This window comes from Phaenicophaeus curvirostris, chromosome 1, assembly GCF_032191515.1.
Source record: "Phaenicophaeus curvirostris isolate KB17595 chromosome 1, BPBGC_Pcur_1.0, whole genome shotgun sequence".
Lineage (NCBI taxonomy): Eukaryota > Metazoa > Chordata > Aves > Cuculiformes > Cuculidae > Phaenicophaeus > Phaenicophaeus curvirostris.
Genome location: NC_091392.1, coordinates 159,365,688 through 159,389,524, shown reverse-complemented (window position 1 = coordinate 159,389,524; position 23,837 = coordinate 159,365,688). Strand labels below are relative to the sequence as shown.

The following is a 23,837-nucleotide window of genomic DNA, read 5'->3' as shown; positions in this document are numbered from 1 at the left end:
CTGACAAATGATAGGAGTCAGAGAAGTTAAATTTTAGGTGAGTCCTGATCAGTTCATGAAAAGAATTACAAAGTATGGTTAGCTGTGTGACAGCAAAGGACTGTTTTTGCAACAGCTCATGTCATCCCTTTCCATTCTTTATGGACAATTAAAAAAAAAGAAAGCTTAGATCCCAAAGACAACACTGGATGTAGACTGAAAGGTAATCCCATAAAGACAAAATATGTATGGCTACAGCTGATTAAAGTTACCCCAAACTGCCTAGAGAGTCATATTGGCATTCCGGTCAGTTTAATACCAGCAAAATATTTATTCTTTTTTAATACCAGGAAAGCATGTATTCCTCTACTGATCTCATAGACACTCCCCTCTTAGGCATTGTTAGTGGTTTCTCAGCTACGCTGGTTTTCCTGTAAAGACTCCACATGATAAACAGACTGGGGCTACTTCTAGCCAAGGAAAGAAAGAGAGATCTTAACATTCTTATATAAGTGCTCGACCGATCACAATTAATTACACATGACAGTCAGTTTCTCATTTAAGTGTCTCTCGTTTGTTAGCCAAACAGTCCTGAGTTTCTTATAATCTAAAGTATTGTCATAAATTACACTATTTACTTATTAAAATGTCAAGTTTCACTTCTTTTTGTGAAAGCCTAGCTTCTCTACAGCAAGTCTCACAAATTCTCTGGGTTCTTTGCTCATGTCAGCAATTGTCTTGTGAGAAATTTAGTTGTATGCAAATGTATGCACCCAGATAGAAATTGAAAGATTAGTAATAGTGATCAGAGTGGGGTTCTTCAAAAGTTCTCTCACTCCAAGATCAATGTAATGGAAAAAAATGGAAGGCAGTTTCTGGTTACAAAATTTGACCACAGCCCTTCAAAATTTTATAATTGTGCAGTGAAGTCTTCTAAAAAGCTGGGGATTTTTAAATTATTTTTATAAGGAAAGGACTTCCTATTTAAATTAGAATTAGTTATAAAATAAGAGCGTTACCAAATCAAAAGGGCAATCTGGAAGTACCCCACTGAATCATCATTCCATAATTGTTGTTGATAATCATTGTTACACCACAAAATTGGCTCCAAAATTACATGGTTTGTAAACAACCTGGAAAAATATTTGCAAATGCCATTTCTGCATACTATCACAAGCAAACGAACAAACAAGCAAATCCTTCTGTGTTCATGCCATTACCACAATCTTTTTATGGGTAAAATACATGACACAGCTGCAGTTTTGTCAGCTTGAAATAGCTACGGATAAACTAGAGTACTAAAGTAAGCATTCTGAATCACTGCACACTACATGTACAGGAATGGGCCTACAGGAAAATTAGGTGGTTTAGTATATATACGGTAATTTCTCAGTCTCTGGAAACATACTCTACAAAACTCTTAATTAAAGAAGAAATTACAGTGATGCTCGAGATAACACTGGGAGAACATCAAGCCATCAAAAGCAAAAAAAGACTTCTTACCTGCACCAGAACAGATGATATCTTGAGAATTCTTACACATTTCATTGCTTTTCTTCTGTGTAAGATTGCAAGTAGTTGGATACTGACAAGCTTCACCATACCAGCCTTCATCGCATTTGCACTTCCCACAGTCACACTTCCCATGGCCTAGCAATGAAAGAAAAGAGTGTCAAGTCCTTCTTTTCATTCAGAAAGTGACATTTTCTAATCCAGCTTTTAAAATAGATTCCATCTATAATAGGTTTAAATTAATATAATTAACAGATTCACCTAATATAGTTCATATGCAATTAATATTACCATGCAATAGTAGGTAATAAAGATGATCTTAAATATGAGGAGACAGCTGAAATGCCTGTGACTGAAATCTAATGTATATAATTTTGATAGGTCTACATATGAAGCCTTATTTTAAGAAGGAATATAGAATTAAAACATCCTATGTGAACAATGGGTTTTCTTACTACTTTCTTTTCTTTTTTATTCCTGCATTTGTCTACAACAAAACTCCAAGTGCAGAGACTCCATACACCTCCTTGGCCAGCTCTAGGCAGAGATCAGCTAGAAACTGCAGCATGAGGACACAGGATTGTTTATTATGGTATCAACCCTCGAAGCATGGAGAGGGCCAGCTACAGTGACAAGCAGTAACATCCTCATGCAGCAGCAGCTGCAGCTCCTGCCTCATCCAAAAGATGCAAATCCTTCTTCCTGATGCCTCCTCTGGCCACTGGTTCCTCTAGCTCTCTCCCACCCACTTAGCCACCTACTTGGCTGTTGCTGCAAACCTGAATTTTGTCATTAAATATTGACACAATATTAGCAATATAGTGCATTTTGATTCTCATAGGGCTATGCTTACTTATGGTTGTTTGCTAAGTGTGAAATACTGAAAGAACAAATACAGCTGTTCAGTTTTTTAGGATATGGCATGCTTGCCTTTTATCAGTTGAATAGCAGATGGCTTAAAATTTGAAATATATCTAATAGTGTAAAGAATTATAAAAGTAAGGCAAGGTGGTTTTTTTGAAAAAATATTTAGTTTACATTAAAATTACCCAAATATGTAGATAAGTTGACAATTTCCACCATTAATGTTGCTCATTAAGTATCATGTTCCACACTAACTTCCAGGTCCAAGTTTCTGTCACTCAATTCTTTAGCATTCCTTTACAATTTTATATAGTAAATGTGAAAACAATTGCAAATCTTTTAAACTTGAATATTCCATTTTAAAATAAATAGCATTTGAATGTACATCCGATTGACAGACTTCTTTCCACTCACATCTCAAAACCAGAATCTTATTGCAGTCAATTTCAAATGCACATGTTGACTGCAGTTAGAGTCAACTGCCTGAAAATACAAGCCCAGCCTGCTGCCCATAAGAAAGATTTCAGACAACTATTGTAAATAGAAAGTTTTAAAGAGTAAGAGTATTTTTTCGGTCAGTAAAATTTTGTTTGCCTTCCAAGATGGTCCTAAGAAAGGTTCAATTGCTAAAAACATAGGTCAAAAACATATGAGAGAATCACGTTAGATCTTATTTTAAAACAGGAGTTCCCACCTTAAAAAAGGCTGAATAACTCTGTTTGAAAAGGACAAGGAGGAAAACCAAGTCATTTATAAAATATATAATAGAAGTCTACTCTTAGGATTACTCTGCTTCACTGACAGGTGACAGCATAAGCCATTCCAGAAAGTAGTGACAAGTCCTAGGGTAGTTTAAAGAACTAAGGACAAAACTTCACTGTCTCTCCATACTTGCTTTCCTTTCAAGGATTACTCATCACAATGACTTTGAATTTTTCCATGTTAGGCACTCCTGTCATATAACGGTTTGATGTCTGCTGGTGAAGAAAAGATGCTTTAATAAAAGGCAGGATGATTTTCCTGTTACCATGTCTAAATGACAGAAAAAGGCAGAAGCCACTGCTAGTTAGTACTGGTGGTCCAGCAACACTAACCTCTCTCAGTTAGAGACGCACTAATCTATCACATGGTACATAAAAGAGAAAAATAATTTCACTTAAAATTCATACAACCTGCTTAGAGAAAATGAGTAGACGACTTCCATGAGAGTAGCCAAATAGAGCAGTTCCTTGGCCTTATTTGCAAAGAAAATTTAAAAAACCCCTGAAATTAATGGAATTAAACTGAGAGAAATAATGGAAGATACCTTGCATACAACTGGAAGCAACTGTAAAGAATTTAGCTAATATAAATTTATAAGATTGTATTAATGATTTTTACCTTGATAACCCCCTTAAAATATCTTAATTCTGCCCAGCGGGTATTTTTTAATGTGCAAGAAGTGCAAGAATTCCTTTAAGAAAAAGACCATGACTGTGAGCTGTGAAAAATTTGCAGCTTCCAACATGTGGAAAAACCTTTTATAACAAAGGGCTCCATTTCTAACTAGATGAGCAATCATCTCAGAGAGTATATCTGGTGTACGCAGAAAGCTTGTAGGGTGGAAAATGAAACTAATATGCAAGAAAATTCTGTCAGATGTCAGAAAATATATGGAGAAAGTGAGAACAGAAAATGTTAGGCAGGGTCAGATCTTGCAAAACTGCAAGTACTAAAATGCACTTTCATCATCCAAAGAAAAAGAAAACAGGAAAAAAGTGGCTTCACTAAGCAACAAAAGCAGTTAAGATTAAAGACAATTTACAGAGAGTCCAAAACAAAGTTAATATGAGATGTCGACTACAGTACAAAATGCAGTGTGGCTAATGATACAGACCGAGGAAATGAAAATTACTCATCTAAGATGAGAACAAAACAAAGACATAAAACTGTTTTTAAGAAAGTGTCTAGACCAGGAGGGCAAGACCCCAGAATCTCCACTCAAGACTACTTCTAATACTTGCACATGAACGTCCAGTTTAATAACGAAGACTTTTAATGAATCTATCAGGCTGGCAATCAAATATCTGAAAAATAAAAAACCCTTACTTTTTTTTTTTCCTTTTAAGAAGAAGGGTTGTACATGATCCAGGCAACATAAAAACAAGGGGCTCTGTCCTCATGAGCTGTGCAAGGATTTGAAACCAATTGTGAAGCATTGCATAGCTAGAGACACTGAGGTAATGAAAAGCAGAAATAATGAATATCAGCTTTATCTCAAAGCAGTCTATCATTATGCCAAATTAACCTGGCATGTCTCTTTATATTGTAACTGATATTTAAGAAAAGGAACACAAGAAATCTAGCTGATATGATCATACATATTGGATACAAAATGACTTAAGTAGAAAAAATGTATTCTGGATATTATTCTGGAAATTATTTTGGAAATTATTCTGGGTACTAGAGAAATGTAAAGGAAACACAGCTTGGTTTATGGGAGGATGACAATGTTTGGACCAAAAGGGATATTACTGGGATAGAAGGTTACTGGTGATGTTTCAAAGGATGGTTTTGGAATCAAACTTGCTTCATTGATATCTACAGAAAAAATCCAACAACACTTGCCAATGACACAAACCCATAAGCCCTCAGTAGAAAGACGAAGATGGAAAATCATTTGGAATGAATTTGACAGAAAATGTGAAGGACTGACATAATAAAAGCAAATTGAAACAAGAAATATAAAGCACAGGGACAGGGAAAGGATGCCGTAGTCTAAGGCCTCCCCAGCTGGATACTACAAGAAGAGCCTGAGTGTATATTCACAGCAGCCATGGAAAGATCTTGTGACTGTTTGTCGTTGAGAACAGTCTGAGATATGCCAGGTGAAATTATACCAGTATGGACAGAAAATGGTAACAAATCTGCATTTGAAATGCTATACACAATATATATAAATTGGACATGGGTCCAGGTTATGCTGGAAAATTACCATGAGGTCTCTAAGCTTCAGAAGAATGAATCAAGCTTTTGAGGGAAAACACAGGATTTTATCCCCTTGCAAAGCTGCAATAGGCTAGGAATTAAAAAAAATCTCAGCTGAAAGGTAGTAGTTTAAACTACAATCATTTGGCTCTGATCAAATCCTTTTGCCCTTAGGCTCCTAACTTCATTCAAATGCATTCAAAAAAATCTTTCTACTACAGGTTTGCATACCAATAGGTCCAAGAGAAAACACACAAAGGTAAAATCTCTGCCAAAAGTTCTGACTCCATAACTGAGCTGTATGTATTCAAGGCACCAATTCGGAAGCCTGATTTTGCTGGTATCCATCTGTAATCCATCATGAGAGACAGGTACTTCTGCAGAGTGACTCACATCCTGGCTGCATAGTCCTCAAATGTTGGCTCTCTTTCTTCATTAAACTATACAATGATTGAATGGGATATGCAAACTTAACTGGTAGGTCTTCAATGCAACATGCCCCTTAGCACCTCGTCCACTTGTGCCTTAAACACCTCCAGGGAAGGTGAATCAACCACCTCCCTGGACGGCCTCTGCCAGTACCCAATGACCCTTTCTGTGAAAAATTTTTTCCTAATGTCCAGCCTAAACCTCCCCTGGCGGAGCTTGAGGCCATTCCCTCTTGTCCTGTCCCCTGTCACTTGGGAGAAGAGGCCGTTGCCCTCCTCTCTACAACCTCCTTTCAGGTAGTTGTAGAGAGCAATGAGGTCTCCCCTCAGCCTCCTCTTCTCCAGGCTAAACAACCCCAGCTCTCTCAGCCGTTCCTCATAAGGCCTCATGTTTTAAGTGTTCTGACATACTCCGAATAAAAATATAGAAGGATATCCACTGACTTATAGGCTGAACTCCATCAGTCAATTAAAACAATTATTAGGTAAACCAGCAACTGAATTTGAACATTGATTCTATTTCTGTGCATCTAACGAAACTGTAGCATTCAGCAGTCCTATTGCTGTTCCTGTGCCTCCCACTGGAAAAAAAAATTCTCCACCTTTGTACCAGTTTTGGTTTAGATTCTTTTTTTTTTCATACTAATGTTCGCTGTGGCTGAAAGTTCTTCTATTTCCTAGTGGTTAGACTTCCCATAAGCAACGCGAACAGTCAAACAAATGACTTGTTCTGTTTTCTACCATGCTCTTCCCACGTAAGAGCACATGTGAAAGTATGACTTCTTATGTGCAGTGATTATCTTGTCTACTGAGCAATGGTGGCGTATGAAAATGCAGACTGCTTAGAAAGAGCGGAAAAGAAAAATAAGAAAAGACTGATCTTGAGGTTAAGACCTCAAACTTAAAGAAAGATGACTGTTGGATTTTTTCATTTTGTGGATTACACTGGCACAGGACAAAATCATCAGGACTCTGAGAAAGAAGATTAGACTCTTTTTATAAAGCCAACAGTGATTATCAACTTTGTCACAGAAATTTTGGTAAGGACAAATTTCTTGTTGTTTGAAGGCTTTCAAATGTTATGTATGATCAGAGATAGCTACCTTAAAACAAACAAACAAACAAACAATAAAGCAACACAATATCTTTAAATTTACATTTATCCTTTTTCTCAGTAAGTTGATCTATAATCATGTGTTTGTTCATTCAACTGAAAGGACTAAACTTAAATAAATCCTTGGTTCATTAAGCCAACAGTTTTGGAGATACTGCGTTTAGTAAAGTACCTATTTATGTGATTGTGCAGCATTAGTTGTAGCACAGTAACTCTCACTACAAAAGGAGAGTCTTACTGCAGTACAAAGACCCAGGCTGTTTGACCAAACATTAAAATATACTCAGATGCCGTTGCTGTCACTTGCTTTTAATAACTAAAGCCAAATTATTCTATATTTGAACACAACTGAGGGCAGTTCTCATCTTAAAATTGTAATTGAATCAATTCCATAAAGGCAGGTGAGATTTAGCATAAGGATTCCTCTCTATAGCATGAAGTCAATGATCAGAAGGAAATCAGCAACTGGCATGATAATTGAATCAGGCTTGTTATTATTCATTTTTAGCAACCACCAAGTGATTCATGAAGTGTTTTTCAAATCTAAAAAAACACTTCATGAAATAGGTAAAGAAATATGAAGAACTTGTTATTATGGTTTCCCACTTTAAATTGGGATGTTAAGTAGGAAGGATGATTGATTTTTAAGAGTTGAAAATGTTGGGAAAGTAGAAAATTGCACTTTCGACCTCGACCAGCACAGTGAAAATGTGTTTAATAATTCCTTCCAGGTGGATGACTTTCTTTCCTGTAGTTAATGAAGCAGATTCTGCTACTTCTTATCAATGTAAACTAACAAAAATATTTCAGATTTCACTAGGATAAGATAAGCAAAATGAACAGAATAATTACAATTGAGATTCTCAATAACCATGCCTTAAATTCAGCTGAAGCATATCTCTGAGTCTTTACCAGTTGCAGTTTCTGAAAAAATTCGTGTGGTTTTTGAAAAAAAACATTGTTTTTCATTACTTTTTTTTCTATGTCAGTAATGTTGACATTAATCTCACATTAAAATTGGGTTCTCAGGTACACCTCTGATGAAAGTTATCAGCCATATTCTAGACCTTTGGAATATACCCTAGTGACTGTTCCTGCTGAAATTAGGTTCAGTAATGCTGGGGTTTCCACAATAATACTGGGTCCTCATTCACATCCCAATCATTTGCACCTCTCCTTATGCTGACAGTACAAGGCTAAACGATAGATTGTTAAGAGGATTTATTTGCATTTAGAAACAACTAAAAATTAAAACAAAGGGAACCAATGCTGGGACCAGTGTTGCTTAATATTTTCCATCAATGATATTGACAGCGAGATTGAGTGCACCCTCAGCAAATTTGCAGATGAAACCAAGCTGAGTGGTGTAGTTGCCACACTGGAAGGATGGGATGTCATCCAGAAGGACCTGGACAGGCTGGAGAAGTGGGTCTGTGAAAATCTCATGAGTTTCAATAAGGTCAAGTGCAAGGTCCCACACCTGGGTTGGGGCAATCCCCAATTTCAGTACACGGTGGGGGATGATGTGATTGATAGCAGCTTTGTAGAGAAGGACTTGGGGGTGCTGGTCAATGAGAAGCTCAACATGAGCCAGCAATGTGCGCTCGCATCCCAGAAGGCCAACCATATCCTGGGCCCTGTATTCTGCCCCTCTATTCCTCTCTTGTGAGACCTTATCTGGACTGCTGTGTCCAGTTCTGGAATCCTCAACATAAGAAGGATACAGAGCTGTTGGAATGGGTCCAGAGGAGGGCTATAAAGATGATCCAAGAGCTGGAGCACCTTCCCTATGAGGACAGGCTGAGAGAGTTGGGGTTGTTCAGCCTGGAGAAGAGAAGGCTCCGAGGAGATCTTATAGTGACCTTCCAGTACCTGAAAGGAGCCTACAAGAAAGCTGGAGAGGGACTATTCATAAAAGCTTGTGGTGACAGGACAAGGGGGAATGGATATAAACTGGAGAGGGGCAGATTTATGCTAGACATTAGGAAGAATTTTTTCACCATGAGACAGGTGAGACACTAAAACAGGTTGCCCAGGGAAGTTGTGGATCCCCATTCCTGGAGATGTTTAAGGCCAGGTTGGATGGGGCCTTGGGTAACCTGGTGTAGTGGGATGTCCCTGCCTATGGCAGGGGATTGGAACTAGATGATCTTTAAGGTCCCTTCTGACCCTAATGATTCTATGATTCCATGATTCTATGAAATCTGAGGGAAAAGGTGCCTAACAATAGTAGAATATTGTAAGCCAATTTTGGCACTCTATCCCCTTTACCAACAAGCCACAACACTGGTAAGAACTATATCAGAGATTTTCAAAGCAACACAGTAAGCCCAGAGGGCTTCAAGGAAGAAAAGAAACTTAACCTCGTATGTTTCTCAAATATCTATTAAAAAGAAAAGAAAAAACAAAACTTCAAACATAGATGTTCATATATTAAACCAATTTCTCTGTGTTTATTTAGGGTGTCCAGATCTTGTAATAGTCCAAAATAACAGACATGAACATTCAGCACTGGCCTTTGGGCAGCCTGGGAGAGTGAGTAAGTCACTGTGACAAGAACACACAGGATCTGTAACACGGTTTGCATCTCAGTTCTCTTTAGTGATTGAATTCACCCCTTTGCCTTCAAGTCTATCTAAATAAATTTTCAGAGTTAAAATTAAAAAGGAGCAAGAAATCATTTCAATGTAGTTATTCCTGGATGCACTTTAGCAACAAAAACATCACAAATGGCTTAGCATGATGTTTTAGTAAACAAATATTCAATAATGTTCTGGAAGAAGAAAATCAGTTAGAACCCACACTACAATATATAAAGAAAATGTCAGGGACGGGCACGACAGAGCATGTGTCAGAGCACAACTACTGATGTTATTTAATTTTCAGGTTATAAATCAACAAACTATAACACATATTTTGAATATATGCACTCTGTAATATTAGTTCTAGCAATATCTTCTTTGTTCCATGCTGACATAAGTAACATAATACCTTGGTGTGCTCACCAACACTTGAATAAAAGTAAATACTGCAGTTTTAAAATCTTCTATCCATATCCCGATACAAGTAACACAAACAAATTAATATTAAAATACTGTTGCTAATTTAGTAGATGAAAAGTATTAATATTTGCAGAAGAATATTTTAAGAAAGAACTTAAGGTTCACATGAGTAGCATACATGATCTGTAAGTAATGTGCTCTCATTAGATAAAAACTTATTTACTACAGCAACAGAAATGAGAAACTATGGATCAGATCAAACAGTACATGAAATTCAGTAAATCAACTTCACTCTAAAAAGGCGTTTCCTGATGTTCAGAGGTAACTTCCTGTGTTCAGGTCTGTAACCATTGCATCTGGTCCTATCACTGGACAACACTGAAAAGAGCCTGGCTCAGTTTTCTTTGTATCTTCCCTTTGTGTATTTATATACATTGATGAGCCTTCTCTTTAGAGTCCCAGCTCTGTCAGACTTTTCTCATAAGAGATATGTTCCAATTCCTTCATCATATTTGAGGCACTTTGCTGGACTCTCTGGTAGCTCCATATTTCTCATGTACTGGGCACCCCAGAACTGACCACAATAAGTTTAAAACATTTTCAAGACACTATTTACTAAAGCTAAAATATTTAATTAAAATATTTCATTGAAAGAAAACTGCAAGGTTTTGAAAAATATTATTGTAGATAGTGTAGAAAAAATCAGATGATGTGAATAAGAAACAAAACTGATGAGAATTCAACATTTTCATTTCAGCTACTTTGTTTAAGTATACAGTGTTCTGCATAGTTTTCTTAGATTTCTTGAAAAACTGCAAAATAAAATACATATCTGTTTTAAAATCAAAAAGTTTCAATTGACTTAAAAGGATTTTTCATGGAAAATTGTGAAACCTTATTTGGTTATTGTTTAAAAAAATAATGTGCAAGCCATGAAATCTCCAAAACTTTGCTACTCCAATTTCATTGTTTCCAGTTGAAACACATGGCAAGGGTAATATACGGTTTCAGAACTTTCATGTACTAGAGAGTGCTCTGAGGCCAAATTGTCTTTCAGAGATTAAGTTTTTGCTTGAAGGGTATATTATGACGAAGGGTAACGTTTTTAAGCTCAAAGAGGGGAGATTTAAACTAGGTACTAGGAAGAAATTTTTAGCTCTGAGGGTGATGAGGCACTGGAACAGGTTGCCTAGAGAAGTTGTGGATGCCCCATCTGTGGAGGTGTTCAAGGCCAGTTTGCAAGAGGCTTTGAGCAACCTATTTGACCTAGTGAAAGGTGCCCCTCTGCATGGCATGGGGTTTGGAACTGGATGATCTTTAAAGTACCTTTCAATCCAAATCATTCTAATATTCTATGATAAACCCTACATATATATATGAAAAAACCATATGTGTTTAATTACTATATATATGCAATTGATATAAATAAGTTTGCGTCTATGTATACATATGCATACTTCAAGAATCAAAGACTACATGTATTTTTCCTCTACCTGCACTAAAAGGGCATAAAATCTAAGAAACTGCCCGAAATGCTGCCAATTAGTGGCATTTCCTTTTTCCCCCTATTGGCTATGAATTGAAATTCCCTGCAAAGTGAACAGACTCAATTGTAAGAAAAATCAGTTAGATATTGTGAATGATTAAAATGGATACAAGCAGTTGAATTAGCTCCAGTTTGTTACCCCAGAGGTGGCACTATTTGATATAATTTGAAATGTGATTCATGCTGTTTAGACGGATGATATATATATATATCTCAGGGAGACAGAGATCTATTACTTTATCCATCAAAACAGTCTAGAGCTAAGGTTTCCATTAATAATTCAATGGTTCTTTGCTTATTTTTAACCAAATGGTTTCTTTTTTTTTGTTTTTGGGTTTGTCTTTTTTTTAGTTCAAAAATAATCAACTTTTAATTAGGAAGATCTTTTAATAGGCATAGTGAATATTCTTTGGCTTCTCTAGAAGACTGCTTTTCTGTATGTTACTTTCCCAGTGTAGGCTTTTGTACAGACAGTGCACATACCAAATAAAATTATACCTGAGATTTGAACAATTGCTTTCAATGAAATAACTTGCAGTAAGGAAATAACTTAGTTAAATAAATCCTGTTTCCTGAGTCTGAGCTGATTTCATGCGTGCTCCAGGTACACTAATAAACATTGACCCAGATGCACTTCACTGGCTCCTTTCACAGTCCACGCTTGCCCACGACCTTTGGGTTCCATACGCCTACTGTGGGTTCGGCTGAGATAAAGTTAACTTCCTTCAGCTGGCCTGCCAACAAGAAGGTGAGGAGTGCACGGGAAGCTGGGAGGGGACACAACAAGGACAGCTGACCCAAATTGGCCAAAGGAGTATTCAACATCATATGGCATCACACTCAGCATATAAACTGGGGGAATTGTTCAGGGGGGCAGGGAGATAACTACTCAGGAATGGACCGTGCTTCAGTGTCCAGGCAGTGTACATTACTCACTTTGTATGTTCTTTTATTGTTATTACGATTATTATTTTCTCTTCCTTTGCTGTTCTGTTAAATTGTCTATATCTCAAGTCAAGGGTTTTACTTCTTTCAGGTTCTCCTCCCCACCACTCTTGGGAGAGGGAACAAGCTAGTGTCCATGCAGTACTTCACTGTCAGCTGATGCTAAACCACACCAAAGATGAAAGATGATGATACAAAATTGACTGAAGGAGATATCCTGATTGTATGTGAGATGAATCTGTTGATATTTTCCTTTCCCACCACCACCTCAAAATAACCGCAGATGCTGCAGGGCTTTATTTCCAATAAAAGCTGTACATAAATTTATTAACAACTGTGTCCCCAAAGGCCTGCCCAGCAGCTACTTGATTTAAGCCAAGCCATCAAAGGACTTCTGGACTCCCATTGACATGAAAAAGGAAATTGTGAAAACCTCTTTCACCTCTTTGTCTATCAGTAAGTCTGGAAACATTGGAAGCAGGGTTTATATCAGAGCTCTCTATTTCCATCTGTGGATCTTAGTCCCAAAGAATGATGAAGGACCCTTAATATTTCCTGTCTCAGATATCTATGGAAGTGCCCTGAAAATCTAACACTTGCTGGCTATTTTTTGAGGAAAGTTCTTTAAAATCAGTTTGAGGGGAGCTCTTTCCTTTGGGGTTTCTTTGGGGTTCAACATATGTGAAGTTTCCAATGAAATTCTGTTTGATTGAAAAATTCCCAGTAATATCAGCAAGCACTCACTGCAACAAAGTCAGAGTTTCTATACCCTGGATACTGGAAGATATTTTGTGAGAAGTGCGGCTTTTAGTTCATCACTGGGTACCTAAAGGAGGAGGAGTGTGAATGGGCAGTTTGTACTTACATCTTAATAGCTAACTCTTCTTACTAAATGAAGACTTAGCTGAAGATGATATGGATATAATATATCCATCAAAGTACAAACTAAATTCAAAAGTTACCAGTGCATCAGATCATAGAATCACAGAATCATAGAATCATAGAATCATAGCTAGTTTGGATTGGAAGGGACCTTAAAGATCATCCAGTTCCCATCCTTCTGCCATGGGCAGGGACATGTCCCACTAGACCAGGCTGCCCAAGGTCCCATCCAGGCTGGCCTTGAACACCTCCAGGGATGGGGCAGCCACAGCTTCCCTGAGCAACCTGTGCCAGTGCCTCACCACTCTCATGGTGAAGAAATTCTTCCTTATATCTAGTCTAAATCTGTCCCTCACTGGGGTATCATGATCACTGGAGGAAATAGATAATCAGAAAGTTATTTAGGGGTAAAGATGTGTTATGCACATTCAAAATGAATGCAGCTGCTACTGCAGTCCAGGCAGAGAACAGGTTGACACCACAAACTTTCCTTTTAGCTGGGTGAGTTCAGATTAACAGTAGTAATAATGATTTATTACACATGAAATATGTGGCCATGCTGACATGCAATGCCTGGCGTGGTTGTCACCTGCTTGTCTTTGCCTTTGTCTTAAAGTTCTCATGTGAAGATACTTTTGCTTGACAGTCGGCCCACAATATTTACTTCTAAGAAAATACAGTAAAAGATTTGAAGGCCGTAATGCTGGAGTAACACAGCACAGACAGGATGCAGACAGCCTGCTGTGCCCTGACTACAGTCCATCTGATTCTGCACTGATTCGACTGTCTGTGCTACCTCTTTTTCCTTCTTGTGTTATGTCCAATAAAAGGTATTTTAAATAACACCTTATGGAGACTAATTTTCTTCCTTACTGGGATCCATAACAAACACTACCAGAGGTGTGCTACAATTCTCTGTAGCTTTCTCCAAAGTAAAACGCAGACTTTCTACAGTTTGCTGCTTAGCAGCTGGTCAAACAAGCTCACAGTAAACATGCCAGTTACATAATATTACATGGAATAAGTCAGCTGGGAAAGACAGCTCCACAGAGTACAAAAATGAGTCTTAGATATTATTCACAGCATGTCAAACCTAATGCCTAAGAGGCCAAAATAACAAGCCAGACAAAATCTGTACATGAGGGGCACACAGGAGAATCTACGTTCAGTTCAAGCAGACTCATGACCCATACTCTGTTTGATGACTATGAAGTCACCATTTAGTCAGAAGCTAATAAATTTATGCTACATCTCCTTTGCATAGTGGGCTGGAGGGGAGAAAAAGGGGACATATAAAGCAGCTATAAGAATCCCACAATGATTACTCTTAAGTGAAATTGAGTAGCATCATGAAGTTACCATTACTCAGTAATTGTGCTTGAGGAATGACTGACTCGTAATCTAAGGACTTTTTTCAAACCTACATATACTTTCTTATCCAAAATAACTGCACGCAGAGTTAACTATTTATGATACATAATTTTTTAATATCTTTATCAAAGTTGTGTATATACTTTACAAAACATAATTTCTCCATAACTTCATGATAAGTATAGTTAGATAATTGGAATGTATAACAATCTTATTTAATAGTGTTTTTACATATCTAGCAAATTCATGGATGTACTCAGACATTATTCCTACAGATTTTGTTGGAAATCTTTTTTTAAATTCTTTGTGGGTGTGGTTTGCATGGCAGCATCTCAACAAGAAAGCATAGACAAAGTTAATAAGTTTCATCAGATTTAAATCAAAGACACGTTTTTCAGTATTTTGGTTAAACAAGAAAGTTCTCTAGTAATCTGTGAATCCCTAAGTCAGGATCATAAGTATCACTAACTGTCTCCTTTAGAGTTCTCGCTGGTAGGAAATCTGATTCCTCTCTCTCCAAAGCAATGCAGATGTTCGCTTGACACAGAAAATATAAATGAAAAACAACTGTTGCAGAGCTTGTCACATCAAACATTTAAATTGTTAAATACCAGCTAGAAATCTCTAAAACTGAGTCACTAACCACTCTGTAACGTTTGTTAGCATATAGGGAAAATTCATTACAAAAAGAAAAGGAGTACACAACTGGAGTGTTCAGTCATGTGCTGGCCACCAGTAATGTTTAAAAACAAACTGAGCATTGCGTGTGATTTCAACAGTCCATTAAAGGGAGGAAAAACACAGGTGCATTAAAATCTCAATTTAGAAAGTTTTGAAAATATTGTACCACCAAGAGCACATAAGAGGGGCATACCTAAGCACTCGAATAAAGAGCATGGGTCACAAGTGAAAAATAATTCTGAGCAAATTAAGTTGTGCCCACATTTATCCAGTCAGTGCCAAATGTTAAACAAATGATTCTTGAGATTTATTTTGGCTATACTTTTCCCCCACTGTACTGCTTGGTATTAGATTTTTCTTCCCCTGCTTTTTGAACAGTAATCATTTCTTAATAATGCGTATTTTTTTTCCTTGCACTTTTATAAGATATAAACATTTGCAAACTCTTAATAGAAATTACGGTGTTCTTTATAAGCTTTAAGAAGAATATAAAGTTCAGGAAAATAAAGATGGATACCATTTCCTAGAACATGCCTCAGGTTGACAGTTTCTTTTACAGTCCAAATGAACCTCCTGCAGCGCCTCCTCTTGTTACCACAGTCTCCAAAGTAGTCTTGCCAATTTACCAAGTTATGCACTTGCTCCTTCATGAAACAAAACATGCTGTATGTTATTTGAGAAATTTTATACCTAACCTAACAGAGATGGAAGGCTAAAATACATTGCAATTGCAGTCAGTCTTCAAAAAAGGTCAGGTCTGCATCAGTAGCGTTCTGACTTCTGAAAATGCGTGAAGTCCAGGGATTCGAATCAGTCAGGAGGCCTCAGCAAGTAGAAAAACAGGAGAATGTGGAAGAAATAAGGTATTAAAAATAGGATTCCTTAACAAATCCTTACACCTCCTTTGCAAATAGGAAGGCTGGCAGAGAGAAGGAGGGGATGACAATGCTTTTTTTTCCTCCCTTTTTTTCCAATTACGTATTTAGAAAGGATTATGAAAGCATTCTAGATTATCCTGGTATCTAAATATTATCAATTCTTACCAGGTTTTTCGGTTTTTCCCATGGAAAAAATGCACTTGATTCCTTGGCTAAGTTATAAGCTCAATCACCCTAAGCTTGTCTATCTTCAAAGAGAGAGAGTTAGGCAGCTTGAGCAAGTGACTTGGTTTAATTCGGATCTTAAGTAGGCCTGCTTATATCCCAGAGAAAAGAAGCCTACACCAGAATGAACACAGTTCTTGCTTTACAGACCCCCAGGCGTCTTCTGGCTAACATGTTGTTCTTTTCAGAAAAATAACCTCATTTTGTTAAATGTATCTTAGAAACTGATTTCTTCAGTTATGTTTTTGTGAAAACTTTACATGTAGTTCATGGCCCCCTGCAGATTTGCACAGCACAGTCTGAAAACCAATGTAGGCATTTTAGCAAGATGTACATCACCAAAACTGAGTGGGTGAATACGCTCAGAGCTTTCTGTATAAAAAAAGTCAGACAATGTATGGAGAGGCAAAGTGATGCAAAACGTTTGCAGAGTAGGCACTATTATATTATTTATTCTTTGTTTCAGATAATTTAAAGAGCAAAATGAAAAACTACTTGCCCACAGACACAGTGAGAAAATAGCTGGCAGGTGGAAACAGGGCTCCAACTGCAACAGTATGTGCAGATTAACATCCTTTTAAACAAAGAATAATCAGCACAGTATTTTGCCTTTTAAAATACCAGAGACTGCAATTCATGGCAAAGTGAAATTAACTCTATTTTTATTCCTTGGTTTGAAATAAATCGGAGAAATCACTTAAACTAGAAGAACATAATGGATAAAAGGTGAACATATTGTTTTCTTTACTCTCCAAACATTATGTTTCAGATTCCTAGTATAAAAAAGATTATTTCTAGGTGTGGGTGGTTTAATTGAACTAATCATTCCTTTTATGTTGTTATTCTCCTTGATGCACATTTAAATCTACTGTTATAAGTACTGAATTCAGAAAAAAACAACAGTCCAAACAATTGAACAACATTTTCCATTTCTGACAAAGTATAGAGCACAAGGAAGAACAGTTTGCAAAGTTGTGAAGTAATTTCATGTGGACTCCTGAATTCTTTTAATTTCAGACATTTATGTAGTTCCATTGCCAGACTATCTTAGCGGATTTCAATCTAATGTTGGCTGGTTGTGTAGCCATTTACATTCATAATGCCAAAAATTGCAGGGAAAAATATTACCTATGCTTTACAGACAGGGAATAAAATGTACTGGAAAACATGCAAACCAAGTGAATTTAGTTAATGTTCCTAAGGTTTTCAAATGACAGAGTGAGACAGGTCCTGTCTTCAAACTCAGGTCACCTAAGTCAGTGGTCTTGTCCTTACACTTTGAACTGTGCACTTCCTTCTTAGATTAGGCAGCCAGCAATGAAACAAAGAGAATACGCAGAATGAATTCTGAAAACAGAAAAAAAATCAGAAGAGGTCTGCTGAAGTCAATGGCAAAGCGTGCATAGACATTCACTCATTTGGTTTCAAATTCAAGGCTAATCATTCTGCTCATGACACAGAAATTATCTCATCTAATGAAATGATTGGGGCATCTTCAAAAGTTCAACTGCAAAAGCAGAAAGGAAGGCTGTTCTAATAAAGGATTTTAGGCAGTTTTCTTCAACAAATCTTACACATACACAGACAAAAAGGTTGATTGTCAGATATCAAAACAAGATTTGTAAGAACTTTAGTGGCAATAAATGAAAAAAGAACCAAATCCCCCCCCAAACTCTTAAATTAGGGATTCAGTAAACAAGACTCTTAGTGCTCTTCTAAGTTTGACTTTGAGATGAAGATGATGAACCTTTTACAGAGACAATAGTAAAAGGAGTCAACAGTTAAGGATGTTTCACCAACCTGACTTGATAATAGAATGGTCTTGTTTATCTTTCTTTTTTCCCCTAGACCTTCTCTTAACTGTACATTTTAGAAATATTTTTAGGGGAAGTATAGGGGTGGAAGGTCTAGAAAGACTAAAAGGTGCCTATAAGGAAAGTTCAGAAATCAAGTACAAAAACAAGGCACTTCTGCTTCTGACTGAGACACACACTAATAGGCACTCTAACACAATGTGTATTGCACTCATAATTCTTCTGTTCAAGCTGATGTTTCATGCCTCTTCAAGCATGACATAACCACAAACACATCTAGTTACAGCAAGACCTTGGCTAGCCAAAGAATTAAATGGTTATTAACAAAATTTTAAAGAAAAGAGAAAAAGAAAGAAATTAACTTGGAAAAAGAATCCACTAAAGTCACAAAAAATAAGAATGATGCAATTAATCATTATTAAAATCATGCCTTGAAACACAAAACCAACTCCAAGTTCCCCTGTTCCCCCTTTTTTGTAGCATAGCTTTGTTTCACAAAGTTTTTCCAATGTGTAACCCTGGCAGGCTTTCATACTCTGTGGAAAATCAATTATCACAGAAATTAACAACGTCTGCTTATTATGGATATATTAGTCTTTCTAAGAAGTAGATCAGTTTGAAAGATAGATTAGACAAGGTCAACAAATTCATGCCAACACTCTGAAACTTATGAATATGGATAATTGTAAGACTGACTATGACGGTTTAGACCAACAAATGTAACTGAATGACAGATCAACACGAGTACTTTGCAAGCAGCGCTTAAAACATTAAGGTACAAGAAGAACATATTTCTCCTTAAAAATATATCCTCAGTCAATGCTCCCCATAGGAACAAACAAAACCCAAAAAGAAGATAAAAGCACAGGCTGAAAGGGGAACTTACAGTGTTGGAGAAGAGGGGAAGGGGAAGAAACTGGGTAAAAACATCAGAGTTATTTTAAATGCATAAGGACTATGGCTGTAGGGATAGGCAGAGGACAGTATTATATACAGCACGTGTAAAGAACCTGGAAGCAAATGAAGAAGAAATGACAGAGCCTGAAGGAGTGGATAAAGAAACTAAGGTAAGGAAAAGAGCACATATGAGCAGAAAGGACTGGTATACAATAGGAAGCACAGAAAACAAAACCACAGGACTGTAAAGTAAATTTCTGTAAAGCCTTTGACACGGTCCCCCACAACATCCTCCTCTCTAAATTGGAGAGAAATGGATTTGATGGGTAGACGGTATAATGGATAAGAAACTGGTTGGAGGGTCATATTCAGAGAGCAGTGGTCAATGGTTCAAAGTCCAAATAGAGATCCATGACAAGTGGTGTCCCTCAAGGACACTGGGACTGGAGCTTTTTAATATCTTCATCAATGATATTGACAGCGAGATTGAGTGCACCCTCAGCAAGTTTGCAGATGAAACCAAGCTTAGTGGTGTCGTTGCCACATCAGAAGGATGGGATGTCATCCAAAGGGACCTGAACAGGCTGGAGAAGTGGGCCTGTGAGAACCTCATGAGGTTCAACAAGGCCAAGTGCAAGGTCTTATGCCTGGGTCAGAGCAATCCCCAATTTCAGTACAGGATGGGGAATGATGTGATTCAGAGCTGCCTGCAGAGAAGGACTTGGGGGTGCTGCTTGATGAGAAGCTTGACATGAGCCGACAGTGTGCGCTCACATCCCAGGGGGCCAGCCGTATCCTGGGCTGCATCAAAAGAAGCATGGCCAGCAGGGCGAGGAAGGTGATTATGCCCCTCTATTCTTCTCTTGTGAGACCTCACCTGGACTGCTGTGTCTGGTTCTGGAATCCTCAATGTAGGAAGAATATGGAACTGTTGAAATGGGTCCAGAGGAGGGCTATAAAGATGATCCAAGGGCCAGAACACCTTCCCTATGAGGACAGGCTGAGAGCTGGCGTTGTGAGAAGAGAAGGTTCCGAGGAGACCTTATAGTGACCTTCCAGTACCTGAAAGGAGCCTACAAGAAAGCTGGAGAGGGACTATTCATAAAAGCTTGTGGTGACAGGACAAGGGGGAATGGATATAAACTGGAGAGGGGCAGATTTATGCTAGACATTAGGAAGAATTTTTTCACCATGAGACAGGTGAGACACTAAAACAGGTTGCCCAGGGAAGTTGTGGATCCCCATTCCTGGAGATGTTCAAGGCCAGGTTGGATGGGGCCTTGGGTAACCTGGTGTAGTGGGATGTCCCTGCCCATTGCAGGGGATTGGAACTAGATGATCTTTAAGGTTCCTTCCAACCCTAATGATTCTATGATTCTATGACTGCAGAGTAGATTCAGAACAAACAAAGGAAATAAAATTAAAAGAGAAGGTGAGAAAATATAGACTAAACATAGAGAAGGATGTGAAAGAAAGAGGAAGAAAACAGTGACACTGAGAAGAAAGTGCAAAGAAGAAAGAAAAAAGCATAAAAAACAATGGATTGCCAGAAAGAGTCAACCTTGTCAGTCAAAAGAATGAGATGTGATCATGTCAAGAATCAATTCTGGCCTTGAGAAGATATTCCCAAACTGAATGCAATTTCCCTAAAGGAAATGCCGTTATAATAATAAGAATTAACAAATCAATAGAGCTGTTTAATTTTCTTGCCATTAGTTCAAATTCATGTTCCCTGCAAAGAATGTCTGAATGACAATCACTGAGCAAAGAAGAATCTCATTTATATTACAGATGCCAATCAAAGCTACAAAGCTGCAAAATGGATATAACTGGGATCTTTGGTAGACACCTACAATACAGCAGTCCACAGGAGAAATCTGAGTTAGATCACTATGGAATAAAGGAAGTTTTATTCTTTATTTGAATACAAATCAGTCAAAAGTTCCCTGTTACAAACATCTTAACATAAAGGCATATGTAATAATGTGTGACATTCTTCAAAAAGCTGTATCTTAATGACTGCAGCAAGAACAGTGTTTGCTTTAATACTAATTAGACAGTGGATATTTGTTAAATTTTAGAAAGGCTTTAAGGTCATTCAAACAGATCATATAAATCTTCATACTTGTTTCTAATTGCTTCTACATAGCACACCCACATGCATATATAATATTCAAGCACAATTTTCTTGCATCTAGAATGACTGATTACTTGCTAGTTTGTTTGTGTTGCTTCAGAAATATCCTGAAAGATGTCTTCCTTTGACCTTTTCAGTCCTTGATATCCATAATGCTTTCTCTTTTACTTCAGTGTTCACAGCATGCAACAAAGCAGAAGTAAACACTGGACCTACTCAGAATGCCAGCTAAATTCCTTTGCCACATCCACATTCCTCCCAGTGTCATATCCCTTGAATATAGGCGCCGATCTTCAAAAGCCAAATTGTGTGCATTACAGAGAAATTGTGAGTTTTAATTCCTACTAAAATCAATAGTCTTCAGAGGTGCTCGGTATATCACAGTAAAAAGCCCCCTCCAAATATTTAATTTTTTCCCACATGGAGCTGACAGCCTATGGAAGCAGCGGGGCTTAAATTTTGTAGGCATGAATAATAGGTTAGGAAAAGAAGTTTGCAACCATTTTAGAAATACATTACAGTCAAACGGCCTTGGAAGCAATTTAGCATTCCTTCTAGTTAAACTGCCAGATCTTTGCAGATTACTTTTAAGTGTTATGTTGGTAGGGACCCTCTGCCTAGCAACAAGTGCCAGATTTCATACCATTTCCTGTGCACACAATAGAGGTCTATAAATCGCTTCAGGCTTTAAGCATACAGGAATTACAGCTGCTGTTCAGAGTGTATCTAGTCATAAAATGTCTTGCATACATAGACTGTGTATAATCTATTTACATAGATGAACATATCTAAGGATGAACATGTGAGTTAAAAAAAGGAAGAGGAACATCTATGAAGAAGGGACAGGCATCTTGGGTGGACTATAGGTAGGAAGCGAGATCATGCAGAGAGAAAATCAGGAGAGCTAAGGCCCAGCTAGAAATCAAGTCCGTGAAAGATAAAATCTTTCTATAAATACATTAACAATAAAAGGAGGACCAGGGAGAATATTCAGTCCCTATTGGATGCAGGCAGAACAGCAACGACAGGGGATGAGGACAAGGCTGAGGTACTTAATGCCTTCTTTGCCTCAGTTTTTAATAGTAAGGAAAGTTGTTCCCTCTGTGTACACATTCAGGAGTTAGAGGAGCAGAACAAAGCTCTCATGATCCATGAGGAGGTGGTCAGAGACTTGCTTGCCCAGCACCCACAAGTCTATGGGGCCAGACGGGATCCATCCAAGAGTATTGAAGGAGCTGGCGGATGTGTTTGCCAAAGCCCTTTCCATCATCTTCCAGCGATCCTGGCTGACTGTGGAAGTTCCATTTGATTGGAGGCGGGCTGATGTTGCGCCCATCAACAAGAAGGGTCAGAAGGAGGATCTGGGGAACTACAGGCCTGTCAGTCTGACCTCAGTGCCAGGGAAAGTCATGGAGCAGGTGATCTTGAGTGCTATTATGAAGCACATGCAAGAGAACCGGGTGATCAGGCCCAGTCAACACGGGTTCACAGAAGGCAGCCAAACTAACCTGGTTGCCTTCTGTGACAAAGTGACCCGCGAGTCCAGAGAAGAGCAATGAAGCTTGTGAAGGGGCTAGAGAACAAGCCTTATGAGGAACGGCTGAGAGAGCTGGGGTTGTTTAGCCTGGAGAAGAGGAGGCTGAGGGGAGACCTCATTGCTCTCTACAACTACCTGGAAGGAAGTTGTAGAAAGGAGGGTGCTGGCCTCTTCTCCCAAGTGACAGGGGACAGGACAAGAGGGAACGGCCTCAAGCTCCACCAGGGGAGGTTCAGGCTGGACATTAGGAAAAAAATTTTCACAGAAAGGGTCATTGGGCACTGGAACAGGCTGCCCAGGGAGGTGTTTAAGGCACGGGTGGACGAGGTGCTAAGGGGCATGGTTTAGTGTTTGATAGGAATGGTTGAACTCCATGATCCGGTGGGTCTCTTCCAACCTGGTTATTCTATGAAATAGAAAACTCCTTTTTTAAAAAAAATAATAGTAATACCATGATGATATTTCTCAGACTGTAAATTGCAGAATCCTGAATACTCAGTTTGTTCCAAAATCAACTCACAGTGAGACTGAGGAGCAGCAACCAAATACTTCCGTGAAAAGCCATGCACAGTATTTGTGGCAGCTAACTGAGACTCAGTTCCTAGTCACATAATAATATCTTTTTCCACGTGCTTTAAGTTATTTCAGTATATATTTTCCATTTCCCTACTTCATAGCCAGAATAAAAACAGATCAGTGATAAAATTCTGCTATAATAATCCACTTTGCAGGAAGAAAGCACGAGGACTTGAGAAAAGCTGAGATGCTAGACCTCTGCATGATCTTGAGCCAATCCAAACACAGAAACTTCCCACATGCTATTAAGCTACAATGCCAAGGGGCAGTCATACTTCTAACACTGAGGCTTTAATTTGCAGTGAAAACCATCAAAATGAAAAATAGACTTGGTGAAATTGGATTTCATCCTCAAGACCTTGTGCAAACCACTGTCCCAGCACATTCTGTCCTGGTACTCTAACTCAGCCTCTCTGAAGCAGACAGAAAGGAAAAGGCACTAAGTAACAAAATTCATACTATTTTCAGTAGCAGTTTCCGCC

At 38.1% G+C, this 23,837-nt stretch overlaps 1 protein-coding gene across 1 annotated transcript in view; it reads right to left on the bottom strand.

The window, feature by feature from the left end:
• Nucleotides 1-23,837, bottom strand: part of ITGBL1 (integrin subunit beta like 1) — a 131,854-nt gene that overhangs the window by 73,283 nt on the left and 34,734 nt on the right. Inside the window, exon 3 of the mRNA XM_069879218.1 lies at nucleotides 1,483-1,629. Coding sequence (XP_069735319.1) covers nucleotides 1,483-1,629 — 147 coding nt within the window. The remainder of the gene's footprint in view (nucleotides 1-1,482; nucleotides 1,630-23,837) is intronic.